Source organism: Panicum virgatum, chromosome 5N (genome assembly GCF_016808335.1).
Source record: "Panicum virgatum strain AP13 chromosome 5N, P.virgatum_v5, whole genome shotgun sequence".
Taxonomy (NCBI): domain Eukaryota; kingdom Viridiplantae; phylum Streptophyta; class Magnoliopsida; order Poales; family Poaceae; genus Panicum; species Panicum virgatum.
The window spans coordinates 42,323,244-42,341,666 of NC_053149.1; the positions used below are offsets into that span (position 1 = coordinate 42,323,244).

Below are 18,423 nucleotides of genomic sequence, written 5' to 3' on the forward strand. Positions count from 1 at the left end.
GCAGAGGATTTACTTATGCATATTAACAAACTGGGTAAAGTACTCGATTGTAATTAACAAGCTACTTACCTGTTGCTGGTAGCTTGTGAGGAGCTGCTACGCTTCCTCACTACTGACCGCGCACGCTTCGGATGCCCGGACTGGGTATCTGCGCTTGGAGCGGGGCTGTGTTCCCCATCATTCTTCTCCCCAGCCGCCTCTTCATCTGCACAACCAAGGTCAGATATTAGTACTGATTATCTAAGATTTTATGTGAATATTCTGGGACTTGGTTGACAGTATAAGAAGCGCATGGAGAAAGAAAAATGACGATTAAGTGCCTGGCAGCAGAGGACTACTTTTAAAACGCTCCACGTCCTACTACAGAAAGAAAAATTCTATAAAATCGACTACTCTTATCAGTACCTATATCGGAGGATTCGCAACAGAGAAAGTATCGGGAACAATAGGTACATCTTTCACATTTTAAAGTAGTCGCTGAATTCGACTAAAAACTTCTTCATCTGAGATCTCTTCCTCCAAGAATCTTGATGAATCAGTTGTTCCCTGATACTAGAAACCAAATGTTTCCCGAGCCTGTAGTGGCTGGATTCTCCTTTTCATCCAGTCGAATACAATAGCCTCTCCAGTCAAATTCCTTTGCCTAAGATCAGCAATTCTTGACAGAAGCTCAGGGATTTGATTACTATCGACTGGTTTCTTATTCCACTCAGTCCATTGAATTGGAGGGCCTGGAGTAATCACTGGGACACTTTCCCATTAGTTCTCTATATAGAACCATTTGGGTTTCCAGTCGATTACCTTGCCACTAAGCTTACAGGGGATATAAACTTTATCCTTCCCCTGCCCAAGCTAGAGACCCGCACCTCCTACTACATCTAAAACGTAGGAATCTGGCTGCGGTTTAAGATGGAATAAGAATCGGAAGAGTTCAAAATGGGGCTCGATGCCCAGAAAAGCTTCGTATAAATGCACAAAGATAGAAATATGAACAAAGGAATTGGGTGTCAAGTGATGAAGCTGGATCCTATAGTAACGCAGGAGCCTAGAGAAGAAAAATGAACAAGGGAGTCCCAATCCCCGTTCTAAATAAGGAGCAAAGGTCACGATTTCGCCCATATTTTCATACGGACGATCCTCACCCAAGGCAGGACGCCATTTGATAACGGATTTCTCTGGCAAAAGACCAGCAAAAACTAAAGTTTCTAGGTCAGATTCAGAACACTTACTTGAGACCCATCCCTCCTCGCGGGTTGGTTCCGCAGCTACACCCTTGCCCTTGCTCGACTTCTTCGGAGCCATCCGGAAATCCACAACACTTCACGCGCATAAACTAGCTAAAATCCTAATGGATTTGGGAGCAAGGAGAAAGCAAGGAGGTTTAGATCTGAAAGTTTGAGCTTGATGGCAGGAACAAATCTAAGCAGTAAAAGGAGAATGGCGGCCGGTGGGGTAAAACCTAGTTACCGTTCTATTTTATAATGACGGTGGCAACATAGTAAAATACTCAAAATGCCAATAGTTTGTTACCAATTGCAAAAAAACAGGATTTTCTGAGACATTTCTTTTTTCTGAGATTACATTCTTGAAAAAGAAAACACTCACATCCCTTCACAACTACTCGACTCATCTTCCTTTACTTGGATTACATTTCAGAATATAGGAGAAGTACTCGATACAGTACAACTACTCGATATTACATTTCGAGTACTTCCTTCTAAAAACTTTACAACGACTCGGGTCTGCACGAACACCTCCTGGATCTCTTGGAGTTTCTACTCGAGGCCTGCTGCAGCTAGATCAGCCCAAGGCCGTGACAAAGTACAAACTTGTTATTCTCATTAAGGGAATAATGATACTCGTATTCTGGGAGAAAACTTTCAAGAGTTTGGAGGCAGATTACAATAATCGCATCGCAAGATCTCTTGTAGTATCTTACAGAGAAATTTCTCCTTCTCCCTGAATACGTTGTGACAAGATTAAGTCTCCTTACCAGAGAAGTCAGTTCTTGGGCACCCAGAAACAGGAAATCCCAAGGATGTGACACAACAAGACCCAACCCATCAATAAAGAACCTGCCTCATTGGAATATGCAAGGACATGATGTCCAGAATGGATCTGATAAGAGCATTGGGGGTTGTAGGATGAGGTAGCAGGGACTTCTCTTTTCACTCGCAAGTTCTCTTCTAGCATCTTTTGCTAGAAAGGACTACACAAACTTCAGGAGGGCGAGAGCAAGAACACCAAATGCAAGCCATAGCTTCTGAACGATTGGTGCTTCTAGCAAAGGCTTCTCACCCACATTTTATAGCCATAAGGGACCTTATAGGAGGACAACCCGTGAAGCTACAGTTGCAACACTCACGGATGTAATAATGCAGACTCACCATACAGTATAGTCCCATGTGAGTGTATAGTAAAAGGATATACATTCCGGGTTTTATTTCTGAAGATATTTCGGGTGCAATCAGTGTGACGTATCCAATCAAATCATTTTTCTGGGATTTTTTACCCGAAAAAGGGGTCTTTTCGGATACTGGATCTGATTAAACCTACAGATATTTTGAAGAATAAAATCTGATGCGACGTCTTATATCCTTAATTCCAAATCTTTTCTCGGGGACTACCCGCAGAATAAGGGATTTTGATTTAAGGCTTGGGGGCTGCGGGATATGTGCATCAGAGATTTATTTTTCAATTTTTTGGAAAATAATGAAGGAAAAAGACTGAAATGACCCTCAGCCTGATTCTGCGATTCAACCTAAGGCTCGGGGGCTACTCTATATAGAGCGCGAGTACTTCGCGCACCATATATGATCAAGATTTCGGGGCTTCAGCACCTCACAGTCTCGGAGCAACCGGAAGTACTTGGAGGACTACTCGACGTATCTGAATGAAGGTCTAGAAGCAACCAGGAAGACATTTTGACTGCTTGAAGTACTCGAAGACGCCTAGCCTAGTACTCGACGCCTGCAGGACTCGGCTACGAAGAGCTCGGGGGCTTGTCAGACCCGGGGCAGCGGGACTGCTTATAAGCATAGAATATTCTAGAGCAAGGGATAGCTCGTGCATGTACCTTACCCCTTTTGTAACTACCCGAATAGGCGTAGAACTAGGTGCAGTACAAAGGAAACTACCCGATTATGTTGTAGTAGGACTCCAACTGTACTCGGCTAGAACTTTCCATGCAACCCTGTCCCCCCCGGACATATAAGGGCAGGCAGGGACCCACTCAAAATAACATCAACACCTAAGACAATACAAACAACCACACAAGACGTAGGGTATTACACAACTCGCGGCCCGAACCTGTCTAAATCTTTGTGTTCCTTGCACCATCGAGTTCCAGAGCAGTCGATCCCTACCTACAAACCTTATTGCTAAGGGTATACCTGAGTAGTCTTGGCGGTAAACACCGACAACTAGGAACTGCATTCCCTCGCGCCGGCGGCGAGGTTCAGCAGTAGACGGCGCACCGAGCCGCGGCGGCGGCCATGTTCAGCGGGAGCCGCGGCCGCCTGCATCAGCGGTCGGTGCGAGCCATGCGGAGGCGGCGGCGTTAAGCGGCGCTGGATTTTTCAAGGAACATCGACGGAACAATCATCTCGTGGACGGAAAGCGGCCACATCCGTGAACGGGAAGCGGCCACGTCCGTGAACCGGCGTGGATCAATTCCAAGGCCGGCATCGGGCTGTGCACGAGACATGTGTCAGCTCAGCAGTCCCTGGTTGCTCTCAGTCTTCTCTCCCCACGGCGTATATGAGTTAGAGTATTTGCTGCATCAAACCGAGTGCTGGTTACTCGCAAAAAAAAAAGAACTCCGAGTAGTAGCAGAGAACAGCAAAATACCTTCCGAATAGGTTCTCTTTTTTTAAGTACTCCTATCTTTTCCGAATAGGTTCTCTTTTTTTAAGTACTCATATCTTTTTTATTAACAAAGAGTTTATGCCTTGATTGAAGTTACTCCGGTTTGGATCAACTAGTGCTAAAGTTTAGCATTTTTTAATATGAGCACTAAGATACGAACACCTCCGAATAAGTTTCTTTGGCAGGTAGCAAGTGAACAAGTTTACTACAGTTTATAATTCCACTACAAAATACAATAGATGTGTTGCAATAGGAGAAAAGAAAATTTGGTAAGCATCAAAACTTAGTGAGCATCAAAACTAACTCTCGGGTAGTTACATTTAAAAGAGTCCAAAATTTAAATTTTAAGAAACTTCTTGAATGATTGAATTTCAATTGAAGTTCAGGGTTCAATAATTTTTACCTGAAAAGAATATCGAATTCGAAGAATCTACTTTAGTCGGAAGATACAAGTTAGGATACAATAATAACGAAGGCAAGGACTACCCAAACGGCAGAAGCAGTGGCGAATCCAAAATTGATTAAATGGGGGCTGATTTCTTATTCATCTCCCTCCCTTTCTTGTTCTCTCCTTCCAACTCTTTTCTTCTAAAAAATGGAGGGGGAATCAAGAGAGGCTCCATGGTTTTTTTTTTGAGTCAGTTGGATCCATGCCACTACAATTTCACAAAGTTGGATTTTATGTTGAAATCCATGCCATTGAGTGGCATGATTTTCAACGTGAAACCCAATTTCACGGAGTTGTGGTGGCATGAATCGAATTTTTCCTCTTTTTTTTGGGGTCTCGAGGGGGCTGAGCCCCACTAGATCCAATGCTGCTTCCGCCTCTGGGCAGAAGACCTACTTGAATGTAGCATACTAATCCTTGCTGACTTCAAAAGAAAGGAGGCAAGGACTCACCTATTTATATTTATCTTAAGCCATAGGCAAAAGTGACGAAGATTTTTGTCAGTAAACTATAATACCTAGACCGTTGGGAACATGTCAATTCAGCAACATTGGTATCTCTTCAACCTGATTGTTGTTCGGCTTGAAGACGGGCATGAATTCTTGCACTTTTTTTTACCAGGTCGGCATGGTCCTTCTTGAAACTCTTCCAGAACTACGCCTTAAAGTATTCCTTGGCTCACTGAGGTCCTCAATGGTAGCAGAGATGATGTTATCCTTGTTGAGGTCAGCGAGGGAGCCCATCTTCTCTAGGGAATATTAGATCGGTTTTTGACAATGAATATCTTCTTCTCTACCGAATTCATCAAAAAGTGTGTTAAAGCAAAATCTGTCCAGTACATCGAGTGCGCTAGAACGCGCGGATCGTGAAACGGTCGTCATCAACAGCTCATCTGCACCGACCAATCAGATCGGTAGGGCGGACCGGTCAGACAGGTTCTACAGAGAGAATTGTGAAGAAGACCAATCGGGAGGGATCCACGAGTTCAGGAGGGATCCCGTCAGAGCTAATAGAGTTAGGATTGTCCCGAAGTCAGTAGACCACTCGGAATACCCTCAAATAGCGTGGAGACACAAGAAATACAATAGATGGGATTGGAAAAATTAGAAAAAGTAAATAACAAGTTGTATTGAATAGATTGAGATTAATCTCAAATGGCCTATATATATATATATATATATATATATATATATATATATATATATATATATATATATATATATGGAAAGACATATCATTTTACGAGTTGATTTACAAAAGGAATACTAATTATAGATCTAAACTTACTCAGACTACAAAATGGTGGACCAGTCTGACCAGTCAACCTGATCAGTCAGACCGGTCGGCAACGGTCTTCACATCAAATCTTCGGATATACGCATGAAGCATTAGATGCAGTTGAAAAAATAACTAATTACACAGTTTAACTAATTCATACGAGGTAAATCTTTTAACCTTAATTAATCTATGATTGGATATTAAATGCCAAGTAACAACGAAATATACTAGATCCCAAGTTTTTACACCCAAAAATATCACATCGAATGTTTGGATACATGCATGGAGTACTAAATGAAGTCTATTTACAAAACTTTTTTTGTATGGATGTGTTGTAAATCGCGAGACGAATTTAATGAGCTTATTTAATCTATGATTTGCAACAGTGATGCTATAGTAACCATCCACTAATTATAAATTAATTATGAATTAATTAGGCTCATTAGATTCGTCTCACGATTTACAATTTATCCATGCAAAAAATTATGTAAATATTCTTCATTTAGTACTCTAAATTACCAAAATTCTTTCCCAAATTTTTTTGTATGGTGATCTAAACACGGCCGTCACCCAAATTTGTCGTCCCGATGGAGTTAAATGGGCGAGCTTGGACTTGGACACTTGGGGGCCGTTCCGGCGACTCCGTTCATCTCGCTCCCGTCGTCATGAAGCAGGCGGCGGCGTTCCGGCAGGAGGTCAGCGGTCATCGAGAAGACGGATCGATCGACTCCACTCCACTGCACGGCAGGCACAGGTACTTGAGCGAGCACGACGGCCATCACAAATTAAAGTGCTTTATTTCCTGGTTTGGTTTCGTGAGGATCTATTTTCTCTGATTGATTGGCCGCCCGTCTCCTCCATTAGCAGCAGAAGAGGAGATCCCGCCATAGGGGACGGCGACGCGAGGGCCGAGAGGATAAGGCTGGAGGAGGAACCCCGCCGCTAAGACAGGCACCATGGAGGAGACGGCGGCGGCAGCGGCGCCCCCGATCTGATCAGCCACCTCCCCGACGAGGTCCTCGGGGACATCATCACCCTTCTTCCCACCAGGGACGGCGTCAGAACGCAGGCCCTCGCCCGGCGGTGGCGGCCCCTCTGGCGAGCCGCGCCTCTCAACCTGCAGGTGGACTACGGCCTCTGCAGCCAGCACACGAACCACGCCAACCTGGCCACCAAGATCCTCGACGGCCACGCCGGCCCCGGGCGGTGCTTCACCATGCCCGGCTTCCGCCTCCGCAACCGCCTCGCCATGGTCGACGGTTGGCTGCGCTCCCGAGCCCTCACCGGCCTCCGGGAGATAAACTTCAGCTACTCAACCGTGGACCCGCAGCAGCAGCAGCAGCCGCCGCCGATGCCGCCGTCGGCGTTACGGTTCACGGCCACCCTACGCGTGGCTAAATTTGGCTACTGCGAGTTCCCCAATGAGGTCGCGCCGTCGCTGAAGTTTCCCCACCTCAAGGAGCTTTCCCTGGTCGAGGTCACCATATCAGAGGACGCCGTTCACGGCCTGCTCTCTGGCTGCTACGTTCTGGAGATCCTCTTGCTGGAGCGCAATGTCGGCATTGGCCGCCTGCGCATCAGTTCCCCAACTCTTGAGGAGCATCGGCTTCAGTGGACCTTCGGAGGCCATCGAGTTCCAGGAGCTGGTCGTCGAGGACGCTCCTCGCCTTGAGAGATTGTTGCCGCTTGAACCCGGCCGGGGTCCGGCAACCATCCGTGTGATGAGGGCGTCTAAACTCGAGAAAGTGGGATTGCTTTCAGCTGCCATCTCCAAACTCGAGTTTGGAACCACAGCTTTTCAGGTGGCAACAAACCTTTTTTTCCATCCAGTACTCATTCAGCTTTTCTATATGTCCTGGCTATTAATTTGTATTCTTCATGATGTCTCTTGGTCCTTTGACAGGAAATGATGGCCCTAAGCTTGGGAACATCGATGGCCACTGTAAGGGTTTTGGCCCTTGAGTCTTTGGGGCCTAATCTGGACTCAGTTCTTGACTTCCTCAAATGTTTCCCCTGTGTGGAGAAACTATATATCACAGTTAGTGTTCGTCTTTCTTGATTTCTATTCCAATATGAACATCTATTAGAAACAGTATTTATAATCTGATTAATGTTTTCACTTTCTTTATTCAGTTTAACCGACTGAAGACTGTGAAAAATGCACGGATCTATAATCCACTATATCCGATTGAATGCCTTGAGCTTCATCTAAAAAAAGTGGTTGTGAACTATTTATGCCGGCATGAGACCAGAAGTTGACTTTGCCAAGTTCTTCGTTTTGAATGCAAAGGTGCTAAATGATATGTACTTTGGAGTCGTCCAGAGCTGCAACGACAAGTGGATTGCTAATCAACGTAGACAACTTCAACTGGATAACAAAGCTTCACCAGACGCTCAATTTGCATTTGACAAACGTGCTGCAGGCAATTCTCTCCCCAATTTTCGGAAGGATGATCCCTTTGAGTGGTTTGACCAGCAGTATTTCCTTAGACTTGCCAGAATTTTGGATTGATCTGAAAGGGGACCAACTAGCCTGTAATATTTTGTAGTGCCTACTGCCTAGGGGGTGCATGGCGGATAGTGGGGAGCCAAAATAAGAGATCTCTAGATATTTTACTTGGCATATCTTGTGTTTTGCCAACTTCTAAAAAGATATGCCAAATAAAAAAAAACGTTGATCCATCCCCTCTAAGACTTATTACTCCTTTTTTTCTCCACTCTCTTCTCCCCTTCTCTCCTTCCCCTCTCTCAGCTCCCTTTTCCCTTTCTCCTTTTTCCCCATCCTCTCTCTCCGTGAGATCCCGGGCGGCGGTGGCGCGGCGGAGCTGCGCGAGCGAGGGCGGTAGAGCTCCGGTGACCTCCCCTGGGCGGCGTGGGCGAGGCACGGCGCTGCGGCGGGTTCCCCCATCGCGGATCCGAGCGGCGCGCCGGCCCTCCGGCAGCCTTCCCCTGAAGCGCCCCCCCCGGTTGCCTCCAGGACCGCCGCCGCCGCCGCCGGGATCCCGCGCTCCTTGGGCCGCCGCGCGCCGCCGGATCCACCTCCTGGGTTCCCATGGTCGAGCTCTCCAGCACTGCTCCTGCCACCGCCTGCTCGATTCCGTTTCCATCAGTTTAATTTCGCCGTCATCCGAGCTCGACCATGGAGGCCCGCTTGCATTCCCCGTGCTGCGCGCCAAGCTAGATCTTGGAGCCACGCAGGAACGTAGCCTGAGCTCCGGCATGGAGCCTAGCAGGCATGTCCCGTGGGCCGCCTGAGCTCGTCCATGGAGCATCAGGGGCCTCGCCCAGGCAGTGCGTCGAGCTCGGGCATGGAGCCCCTCGGCCCTTCCCCAGACCCCAAGCACCGGCCGAGCTCGGCGATGGTCCATGGAGGCTGGAGACAACAGATGAATCGGGAGGAGAGGGAGGGAGAGAGAGAGAGTGAATACATCGGAGGAGGGAAAGAGACACGAGAGAGATCTTGACACCGCCACAACACTCTGGAGAAGGAAGTCGCTAGCTGCTTCTTGCTCGGAGCTGTGGGCCGGAGCCGCGGCCGCCTGGATGCGCCGGGGCAAGAGGAGGCGGGGGAGGCGCGGCGGAGCTCCCCAGGTTTGATTTTTTTTGTCGCAAAATTTTTTCCACTGCAAAATTTTTTTCTCTTGAAGGTTCCCTGTTTTCTAAATTTTTTTTAATTTTTTTTTCCGCTCTCCAATTTTTTTCTTTGATTTTCCATCTTAAATTTTTCTCTCTAAAATTTTTCTCGTCAAAATTTTCTGTCTTTTTTTTCTCAAAAATTTTTTCTCTAAATTTTTTTTCTTGAAATCAGGAAACGACAAAAAACTTACTAAAATAGGAAAAAAACGAACGGTCGGAAAATAGCCACACCCAGCTTATCTCCAACAGTTTGGCATAATTCACTTGCCAAACCCAGATCTAACTTACATCAGGAACCCTGAGAGAGAAACAAAATTATATTTATGCCCTTCCACTTCTTGAAACTTAAATCAGGAATCCTTCTCTGTTATTTATTTCTTTTTTCACCCTCCCACCTGACTAGAAATCACGATGCCAACCGCGCGCCGCGTGCGTATATTTGCGCGTTGGAGGCTGGTTTTTCCCAAGTTGCCAAAAATTGCCAAGTCTTTTGCCAAACTGTTGGAAGAGTATTTTTAATGTTTTTGCCAAAAATCAAAGATGGCAACTCGATTTGCCAAACTGTTGGAGATGCTCTAATGCTGGAGAATTTGATGGTCGTTTATAAGATTGTGTTTTTTTTCTTCTGTCGAAAGCCTAAAATCAATATTATGCGCTCTTGTAGTTCAGGTTATCTCAACTGACACTTTTTCCAGTAAATCACGAATTCCCCGGCCCCCTATTTGAAGGTCCAAATTAACATGTTTACCTTGATTCGATAAGTTTTGGTCAGCTATACATGCATGTGTTATAGAGACCATATAACCATATTTCTCAGACAAAACATGGGTCTTTGTCATGCTTTTATAAATTCTTTTTTTAATAGTTCCTTTATAAATTCTTAACATGCAAAATGTTTGAGAAAAAATAAACACTATAGCTAACACAAATCTACCTCCAAACTCCGGCTGCCAGGAATCCACCTCCGGTCGACCTCAGGCTAGGGCAAATCAGCCTCCAGCCGAGCTCCAGCGGGGACACATGGCCGGCGGGTGAGTGGGAGGGCCAAGACGCGTGGTAGACCAGCCGGTGAGCGGGAGGGACAGCATGCGTGGCCAGCCAGCGAGCAGGCAGGAAAAGGAAGCGCGGCCGGCGAGCCATTAGACAGGGAGGGAGCTGCGGCGGGCAGCTGCTGAGCGGCCGCGCGGGGACATGCGGCTAGCAAGCTGAGCTCCAACGACCTCGAATCGGGCTCCAGCGAGCTCTGGAGGGGACGAGCGGGCGGGTATAAGCTAGGCAGAACTGAGAGGGAGTCGGGGGGAAGCAAGTATTTTCTGCTTCTTGTTTCATGTGGACTTCTTGTTTCATGTGGAACAAGTACTTTGCGCGCGCCTTGTCGCCCCTCTTTTTTTGTTCAGATAAGCAAAACGTAGAATAATGCACATATTCATAATAAAACATGTAATCTACAGAGGTATTATTTAGTCTTCTAATAGAAATCTAAATATACATAGCTTTTTCATGTCGGTAGGAAGTTATAATCCTCGGTAGAGGGTGTAACAGAGAACATATGGCTTCTTGTTGTTGCCTCTAAGCTCTCTGCTGACTGCTGCTACCTGCTACAGCACTGCAACCAATCAGCACCAATGGCACGGGTCCCTTGCTGCAAGAGCACAACAGAGAAGGAAATTTTGTTACTCGCACGCATGGAAAGTCATATAAGGGAAGCTGAAGCGAGGGTTTGGAGCACTGTTGTATTGGTTTCTGGATTTGGAGCAAGCAGGTATTTATCACAGTTTCAAGCATACTGCTACAACCATATTAAAAGAAAAATATGCTCTGATTATAGCATGAAAAGAAGAAAGGCATGGGTTGGACCAGAATAAAAGTAATTTTGGGAAGAACAGAGAGTCGGGAAGAACAAACCTTGGTGCGCATGACCTTCTCATTGCTGTGCAACCTCATGGGCTAGAGGAAGAACCAATACCCTGCATGCAGCCAATCCATAATAAGCTGCTGCAAAATTTCAGACAGAACTTTTAGTATATAATTCTTGTATGCTTGATGTGAGTATATACATATACTGCCCCTAAACAGCTCTATTAACAGAAATTGCACACTGTACATATATATGTATATATTCACAGGAAACAACTTTTAAGAGAGGCCATGCTGTGCAGGGGAAAAACAAGAGTTGAATTACCTTTTGATAAGGTTATAGTGCCAGGCAATGACAGACTATGGGTGTTGCTGAAAAAAACTCAGAAGAGCAGCCTATCTGCTGTGTGTGAAAAATACTCGACAGAGCCTGGCTGCATGAACAATAACGGGAGTTCCGTTCATCCGCCCATATGGAAATATAATGTGGCACTCACCTTGTTTGTACGCTCGTGGATGAAATTTACCAGCTGTTCGCTTGGCATGCAATCCCTATTCATCAAATAAAGTAGATAGTTCTCTAAGAAGCTGAATGCGTACATTGGTTGGTCGATCATCAGTATCTGTGCATGTCAACCTTGCCACGATTACAATTTGTTTGTATGTACAATGATGCTACCTGCACTTTTCTTCTCTGTATATAGTAGTACAATCGACAGTGTGAAGGCGCTGAAGAAGGCTTGAATTGAAGCCCTGGCGCCCTGCACGTAAATGATTAAGCCGACGTGCTCGATCTCTCTGTTGTCGTTTGATCATCCATTCATGGATGGGTTGATGGATCAACTCCTGGAGAAGAGCTTGTGGGAGACGAAGACGCCGAGCGTGAAGGCAGCGACGGCCGTGGCGATCACCTCCGTCTTCTTGCTGACCGCGTCCGCCAGCTTGAGCCCCTCCTCCACCGCGCGCTCCTTCCAGTGCTCGCACTGCCGCTCCCGCTCCGCCTTCGCCTTGGCCTCCGCCACCCTCGCCCGCGCCGCCTCGATCCTGCGCTCGGCCTCGCGGGCGACCTTCTCCTTGTGCTCGGCCCTCGCCTTCTCGTCCTCATCGTCTCGACGGTCTCCGCCCCTCGCCACCTTCTCCTCCCTCGGCTGCTGCTGTGACGGGGGCGGCGGCGCCACGGGCTTGGCCTTGGCGGCCTTGTCGTCTTCCTCTTTGCGTGCCGCCGTCAAGCTCGCCCTCTCCGCCGCCTCGATCGTCCTCCGCTGCTCCGTCTCCGCCTCATCACGGCCAACCTGCTTCGCCGCCCTGTCATCTAGAGCAGCAGCTGGCTTACCACCGCCGGGGACTCGCGCCTCCTCCTTTGCCTGCGTCGATGGAGGAGGCAGCGGCGTCGCGGCGGGTTGTTGCTCTTGCTCCTGCTGCAGCTTGGGCACTCTGATCGTGAGCACGGTGCCATCGAAGCGGCCGGAGACGCCGTCGAGGTTGGCCGTGTTGGGCAGCTGGAACGCCTTGTGGAGCCGCACCGCCTTGGCCCCGCCGCCGGCCCCGGGCGCGGGCCTCCGCTGGCCGATGACGGTGAGCCGGCCCTCGCCGTCCACGTGCACCCGGAAATCCTCCTTCTTGAACTCTTGATCCAACCACAAGATCGAACAAGACACACAGGGTTAGCAGAGTTAGCACGCACCACTCTGAACATGTGCTGGCGCGCGTCAGGTGTCGTCGCACCTGGGAGGTTGAGGTTGAGGAGGTAGCTGTCGCCGTCGTCGAGCCACTCGTAGACGGGGTCCACGTTCTCCGCCGCCGCCGGTGCTTGCCTGCTCGCCGCCATTATTGCCGGTGGCGTCGATGAGGCTGACCTCGCCGCCGGTGTCCTCGTACGTGCACGCACGGGCGTTGATGGCGTTGAGCTTGGTAGCTAGTAGGTTCCCAGGTCCGTGGCCGTGAGGAGATGCAGGAACGGACATAGATATATGCTGTAGGAACCCTGTGACCGTGAGCAATGGTGGCGTAGCCGCCCACACATTCCAAGCCTTTTCTTGAGGGCACCACGGAAAGATTTTGCTGTCTTTGAGGCAGGGGTATGCAGCAAATGTTTTGGGGTGAAGGATGGGATAGGGATCTCGGCTCGGGAACCTCCAGGGATCGACATGTCCATGCCCTGCCGGCTGCCGCTGCCTTTCGGCGAGCGGCACGCCCCCTCGGCTACCTGCTTCACTACAACGTTATCATGCGCCGCACGTCAGATGCCCAAGCACCAACATCTCCTTATTACATCGATCAGCACCAACATCAAGCCCCAACAAAGCTCAGGAATTTTTTTTTTGAACTCAAAAGCTCAGGAATTTGATTACATCATATGGGCGAAATTTCATCTACTCATCTTCCACAGACATCCAAGCACATGAATGGCATCAGGGGATCAACAGATGAACATAGAAATGAGTGCCAAATAATCACAATCAGATTTTTTCTGAACAGACAATCACCACCACGTTTGACAAGCTTTACAATCTGTCACAATCACTAGAGATTATTAACAGAAGGTCCTGAGAATTAAAACGCAAGGTCAATCCTAAGATTTGGCTATGGAACAGATCATGGAGGAAAAAAAGAATACAATTCAAGATCAAAATGATGCCACAAAGACGACTTCTTCGGGCCATGTTTTCCCATGTTATTCCAATCCACTGAAACCGAAAAGGAAAATCCTGAAGTCCAAAACATCTGGTGCCTCAGTGCTTGAGCACCAAGGACAAACCAACTTTTGTGCTCTTCTCAATTGCCTTGGTGTCGACCTCACCAGAGATGGTGACAAATGACTTGGGGCGCCATTCATGCTGGACAAGGGCACTGGCCATGCCATAGTTGTTGAAGCGTGCCTTTAAGATGGTGTAGGGATCCAACGAATGCTGAGAACCAAAGATCAGCGTGCTCTCATTTCTAGAGAAGCTGTGTGACAGCTCAGCCCCGACAGCGGTACCTGAATGATGCTTTACCAAGTGGTAGTAAGATGCAACCAAGGTATCACCATGGTTATTCCTGATGAAGAGTTTCATGATTATTTACCACAGTAAAATTGAAGACATGGTAAAACTAATGTTCCAATTACAGTGAATCTAGCAGCATATGGTAGCTCACCAAAGAAAAGATACTCACAAATGGAGGGAAGCAATAAGATCTGGGTTGGTAAGGCTCAGTGCCGCATTGTACTTGGTGAAATTGCTAGTTGCCGTATCAAATGAAACATCAACACCAACTGAGAGTGCTTTGCTTCCAAAGACACCAGAGAAGTTAACCATAGGGTTGGGATTAAGCCCAATGCTTGCATTCACACCAGCAAATGCGTGCAAGTACTGGAGTTCAAGCTGATAAGGCATACAAAAGGAGAAGTATTTTAATTACTGGCCACCATGTTGGATAAAATCGGTCTAGACAATGACAATTATTTGGTCCTTAGAATTCTAGAGACATACCTTCCCTGATCTCTGGTCTGGAACAACCAAGCTGAGAATCGATTTGAGCCCTGGTGTTCCAAACTCATCCACAGTGATTGTCGTCAAAAGCTGGGAGATGCAAAATCCAACTCTCAGAAAATATTGTAAATTCACAAGTATAGATTATGAGGGCATTAAACACAATTCAATACATAACATCAAAATAGAAATGTGGTTCATGCAAAACAGGGAGAAAAGCATAGCACTAAAGCTTACATCTGACTCTGAGTTTGCTTTGACATCAACTGTCAACTTCTTGTTCTTAATCTGGGTGTGAAGCTCGCCAAATATGGACTCATTTTTCCTTGTTCCTGCAGCTGTGATCGCCTGTATGAAAAACCAAGATCACCACCACCGAGCAAAAAACTACAAGTGCTGTATGAAGATGCACTGACCCAACACGGTATTCTAGTGCTCCATTCATCTACTTGGTAAACAGGTCCCTAACTCGCACGCATTTACTGAAGGTTGGTTGCATGTTGGAGAGAAAAAGATGCATGATGCAGTTACAGGAAATCATTGAGGATGGAGAAGAGAAATGGTGATTTGGCAACTGCAGAACCACAGCAATCATGGGACTCCAGATCCTGCACATTGGCCATCTAATCTAATCTAGACCCCAAGCATGAAATCCGGCACACATTGTACACAACAGTAAACGGTGATCGGCGAGACGACCCTCCGCAAAAGAAGCAACAAGAGGGACCGATTCGATCCACCAATCGGAAATGGGCGTGGAGGTCCCAATCAATTTGGGCAGGCCCGAACGGAATCGGGCCGCGATACACTCCACTAAGCGTTACCTCACGAAATAGCGGGATAGCTGCGGGGAGACGAGTTCGGGTGAGGAGGAGCGGGTGGTTGCGTTAGGATTTAGGAGGGAGGGGAAAGGGGAGAGCACTCACGACGCCGTGGGGGGAGCAGGTGGTGACGGAGAACTTCTGGTGCGTGTTGTAGTCCTTGTACAGCAGATCTGCGCGCAAAGCGAAACCACACGCGTCAGGATCAGGCGGTCCTCGGGCGACGGAGAACACGGCCAGGAACGGAATCGGGGTCAGAGGAGGGGGAGGAGGAGGAGGCGTGCGGTGGGACCTCTGGTCTTCTTGCCGATGTCGGCGTAGAGGCCTGGTGCCATGGCGGCGGCGGGTCGCGGCGAGAAGGAGAGGACGGGGGGGGGGGGGGGGGGGGGTGATGTGGCAGCGGCGGAGGCGGCGACCAGTTAAAACGGCGTGGTGGCAAACGGCGGAGGCTGCCTCCGGGACCCACCTCAAGCAGGTCACTCGCGGCGGGCGGAGTCGCGCGCGTGTGGGAAAGCTGGAATCGCACAGCCCACCACGGCCCAATTACAAGCAGACGGCGCGCAGGAGGACAGGCCGGTACCAGTTACTCCCTCTGTTCGGAAATGATCTACATATTTTGACTAAAGAAAGTCATTCGAAGTAAAGTTTGACTTATTAATCACTCTTAGAATATAATGTCAATTACGAATAACTCAATGTCATCTCAAAACCTCTTTGAATACATATGTATTGACATAAATTTTATAAACTAATTATACATATAATTTAACTAATTATTAGTCAAAGTTTATAAAATTTGACTTTCTCTAGTCAAAATATGTAGATCATTTCCGAACGGAGGGAGTATTTTGTTTCTTATATGTGTCCATGATCCATTATTTTAGCTATAAATATTTATGACCAAGCATGTTTAACATAATTAACTGATATAATCAACATTTCGAGAGACTGGAATCAATATTTATTAAAACTTAGTTCAATAATTCTAATAAACTATTTCAACATTTTATATGCGAATGTTGAAGTAGTATATGCAAAATGTTGAATATACATTTTTAAATGTCGAAGTATTTTGAATGGTGATGTTTCAAAATAAAATATTTGAGAATTCGAAATAGATTTATTGGATCTTCCTTTGTTGCATAAATTCTAAATAATGCAGTGGTTCAAACAAAATCTAAAATGTATTTACCATTTAAAATAAATTTAAACCAAAGTACTATAGGAAAGCAGCCAACATCTCCTGTCTCCTCCCACCCTTGCTGTGTTAGGACTTAGGAGACTCTTGTCCTCCTGTTATTGCTTGCGGCCAGGCTGGGATGCCCGGGCCCAGTCCCGCTTATTTTTTTTTCTAGACTTACTTTTATAGACTTTTGATATGGCGAAGTTAGAGTAAATTGAAGGAGTGCCCTAGCCTTGTGGGTGCATAAAATTAAGTTCTGGGGTGCATATATATAGTGAAAATTAGATCTAATCACTATTTTTACAAAATTTCATGGATGCATAGGCACCCCTAATTTCTACTTAGCTTCGCCCCTTATACATGCATATGAATTTCAAAGTGGATTGTAAGTAGCCTTCTACATTCGGGATATATATATATATATATATATATATATGTGTGTGTGTGTGTGTGTGTGTGAGATTGATGTCATCTCCTCATACGTGGACCTCTCGATTGAGAGTTTTGTTGGCCAGAAAACCTTAAGCGCTAGATTGATTTACTTGTTTTAAAGTGGTTTAGATATTGTATTTGCATAAGTCACCAACGTGGACTGTTGAATCCCGTCCAGATAGATCAGTGTGTCTTGTTTTGTTTTGTTTTTGTGTCTAGTATTACAAGTGACTTACGATAATACAATATCTAAATCACCTGATGAGGAGATAGATCTTAGAAAAAGTAGCATTTATTAAACATTTTATTGGTTCTATGTATTTTTAAAAGAAATCTTGCTATTTAGGAGCATTAAATAAAATATGTTTACAAAAATTTTGCATGGATGGATTGTAAATCGCGAGACGAATCTAATGAGCCTATTTAATCCATGATTTGCAACAGTGATGATTAGCAGACGGTTACTGCAAGATTACTGTTGCAAATCATGGATTAAGTAGGCTCATTAGATTCATCTCGCGATTTACAACTCATCAATCTAAAATGTTTTATAAACATATTTTTATTTAGTACTACTAAATAGCAAGATTCCCTTTGATGTGATGGGTGTAAAAATTTTGAGGAGGGAATTAAACAGGGCGACAATTTTTTTCTTGTTATTTGGTTTACTTTAATTAAAGGGACAAGTCCAATTCTCACCCTCGAACTATCGCAAAAGTCTGATTTTCAACCTTCAACTACGAAACGGACAACACAGGCCATCCAACTGTCTAAACCGGGCAAATTTAGCCCTTGGGGGTGGTTTTGAAGGTGGTTTTACATTTTCTAAAAAAATTAAATATATCTAATTAGATTTTAAAAAATCAAAACTAATTCACTTTAAATAAAAAAATATGAAACTAGTACCAAAATTTTTCTAAAAATATAACCTATCTATTATTGCTCCATTTGAATTTTAGTTATTAAAAATAATAGGCATAACTGTAAGTAGCCAAATATTATGAACATAAAAAAATTAAATCTGAATTAGCTCACAAGTCATGTGACAATAGATAGGTTACATTTTTAGAAAACTTTTGATACCCATTTCATAATTTTTTGACTTAAAATAAATTACTTATAAATTTTTTAGTGCAAAATTGAATATTTTTAATTCTCACAAAATGGAAAACCACCTTCAAAACCACTCCAGGGGGCCAAATTTTCCGGTTTTGACAGCTGGATGGCCTATGTTGTCCGGTTTCATAGTTGAAGGTTGAAAATCGGATTTTTGCGATAGTTGGAGGGTGGAAACCGGACTTTTCTCTTAATTAAATGGATCTCACTACAAGCTCCTAAAGCAACACTCTTTCTAGGATAAAATTTGACGGTTGAAAGAACACTTATTTTAGGATGTAGAGGGTACGCTTTGTAGGAACGAATATTGAA

The 18,423-nt window shown here is 45.8% G+C and overlaps 2 protein-coding genes and 1 pseudogene across 2 annotated transcripts; 1 reads left to right on the plus strand and 2 right to left on the minus strand.

Annotated features, from left to right (window-relative positions):
* Nucleotides 1-6,180: 6,180 nt before the first annotated feature.
* On the plus strand, nucleotides 6,181-8,234 carry LOC120674813 (annotated as a pseudogene).
* A 3,411-nt stretch (nucleotides 8,235-11,645) lies between these two features.
* Nucleotides 11,646-13,132, minus strand: LOC120677015 (caldesmon-like). Its single transcript, XM_039958359.1, has 2 exons — nucleotides 12,812-13,132; nucleotides 11,646-12,713 (listed from the first exon to the last, which is right to left on the minus strand). Exons 1-2 carry the CDS (start codon nucleotides 12,912-12,914, stop codon nucleotides 11,926-11,928), a joined length of 891 nt encoding a protein of 296 aa, XP_039814293.1. The 5' UTR covers nucleotides 12,915-13,132; the 3' UTR covers nucleotides 11,646-11,925.
* Nucleotides 13,133-13,513: 381 nt separating this feature from the next.
* On the minus strand, nucleotides 13,514-15,765 carry LOC120675852 (mitochondrial outer membrane protein porin 3-like). The gene is made up of 6 exons (XM_039957060.1): nucleotides 15,673-15,765; nucleotides 15,486-15,553; nucleotides 14,797-14,907; nucleotides 14,560-14,649; nucleotides 14,243-14,451; nucleotides 13,514-14,125 (listed from the first exon to the last, which is right to left on the minus strand). Exons 1-6 carry the CDS (start codon nucleotides 15,713-15,715, stop codon nucleotides 13,819-13,821), a joined length of 828 nt encoding a protein of 275 aa, XP_039812994.1. The 5' UTR covers nucleotides 15,716-15,765; the 3' UTR covers nucleotides 13,514-13,818.
* Between the last annotated feature and the right edge of the window lie 2,658 nt (nucleotides 15,766-18,423).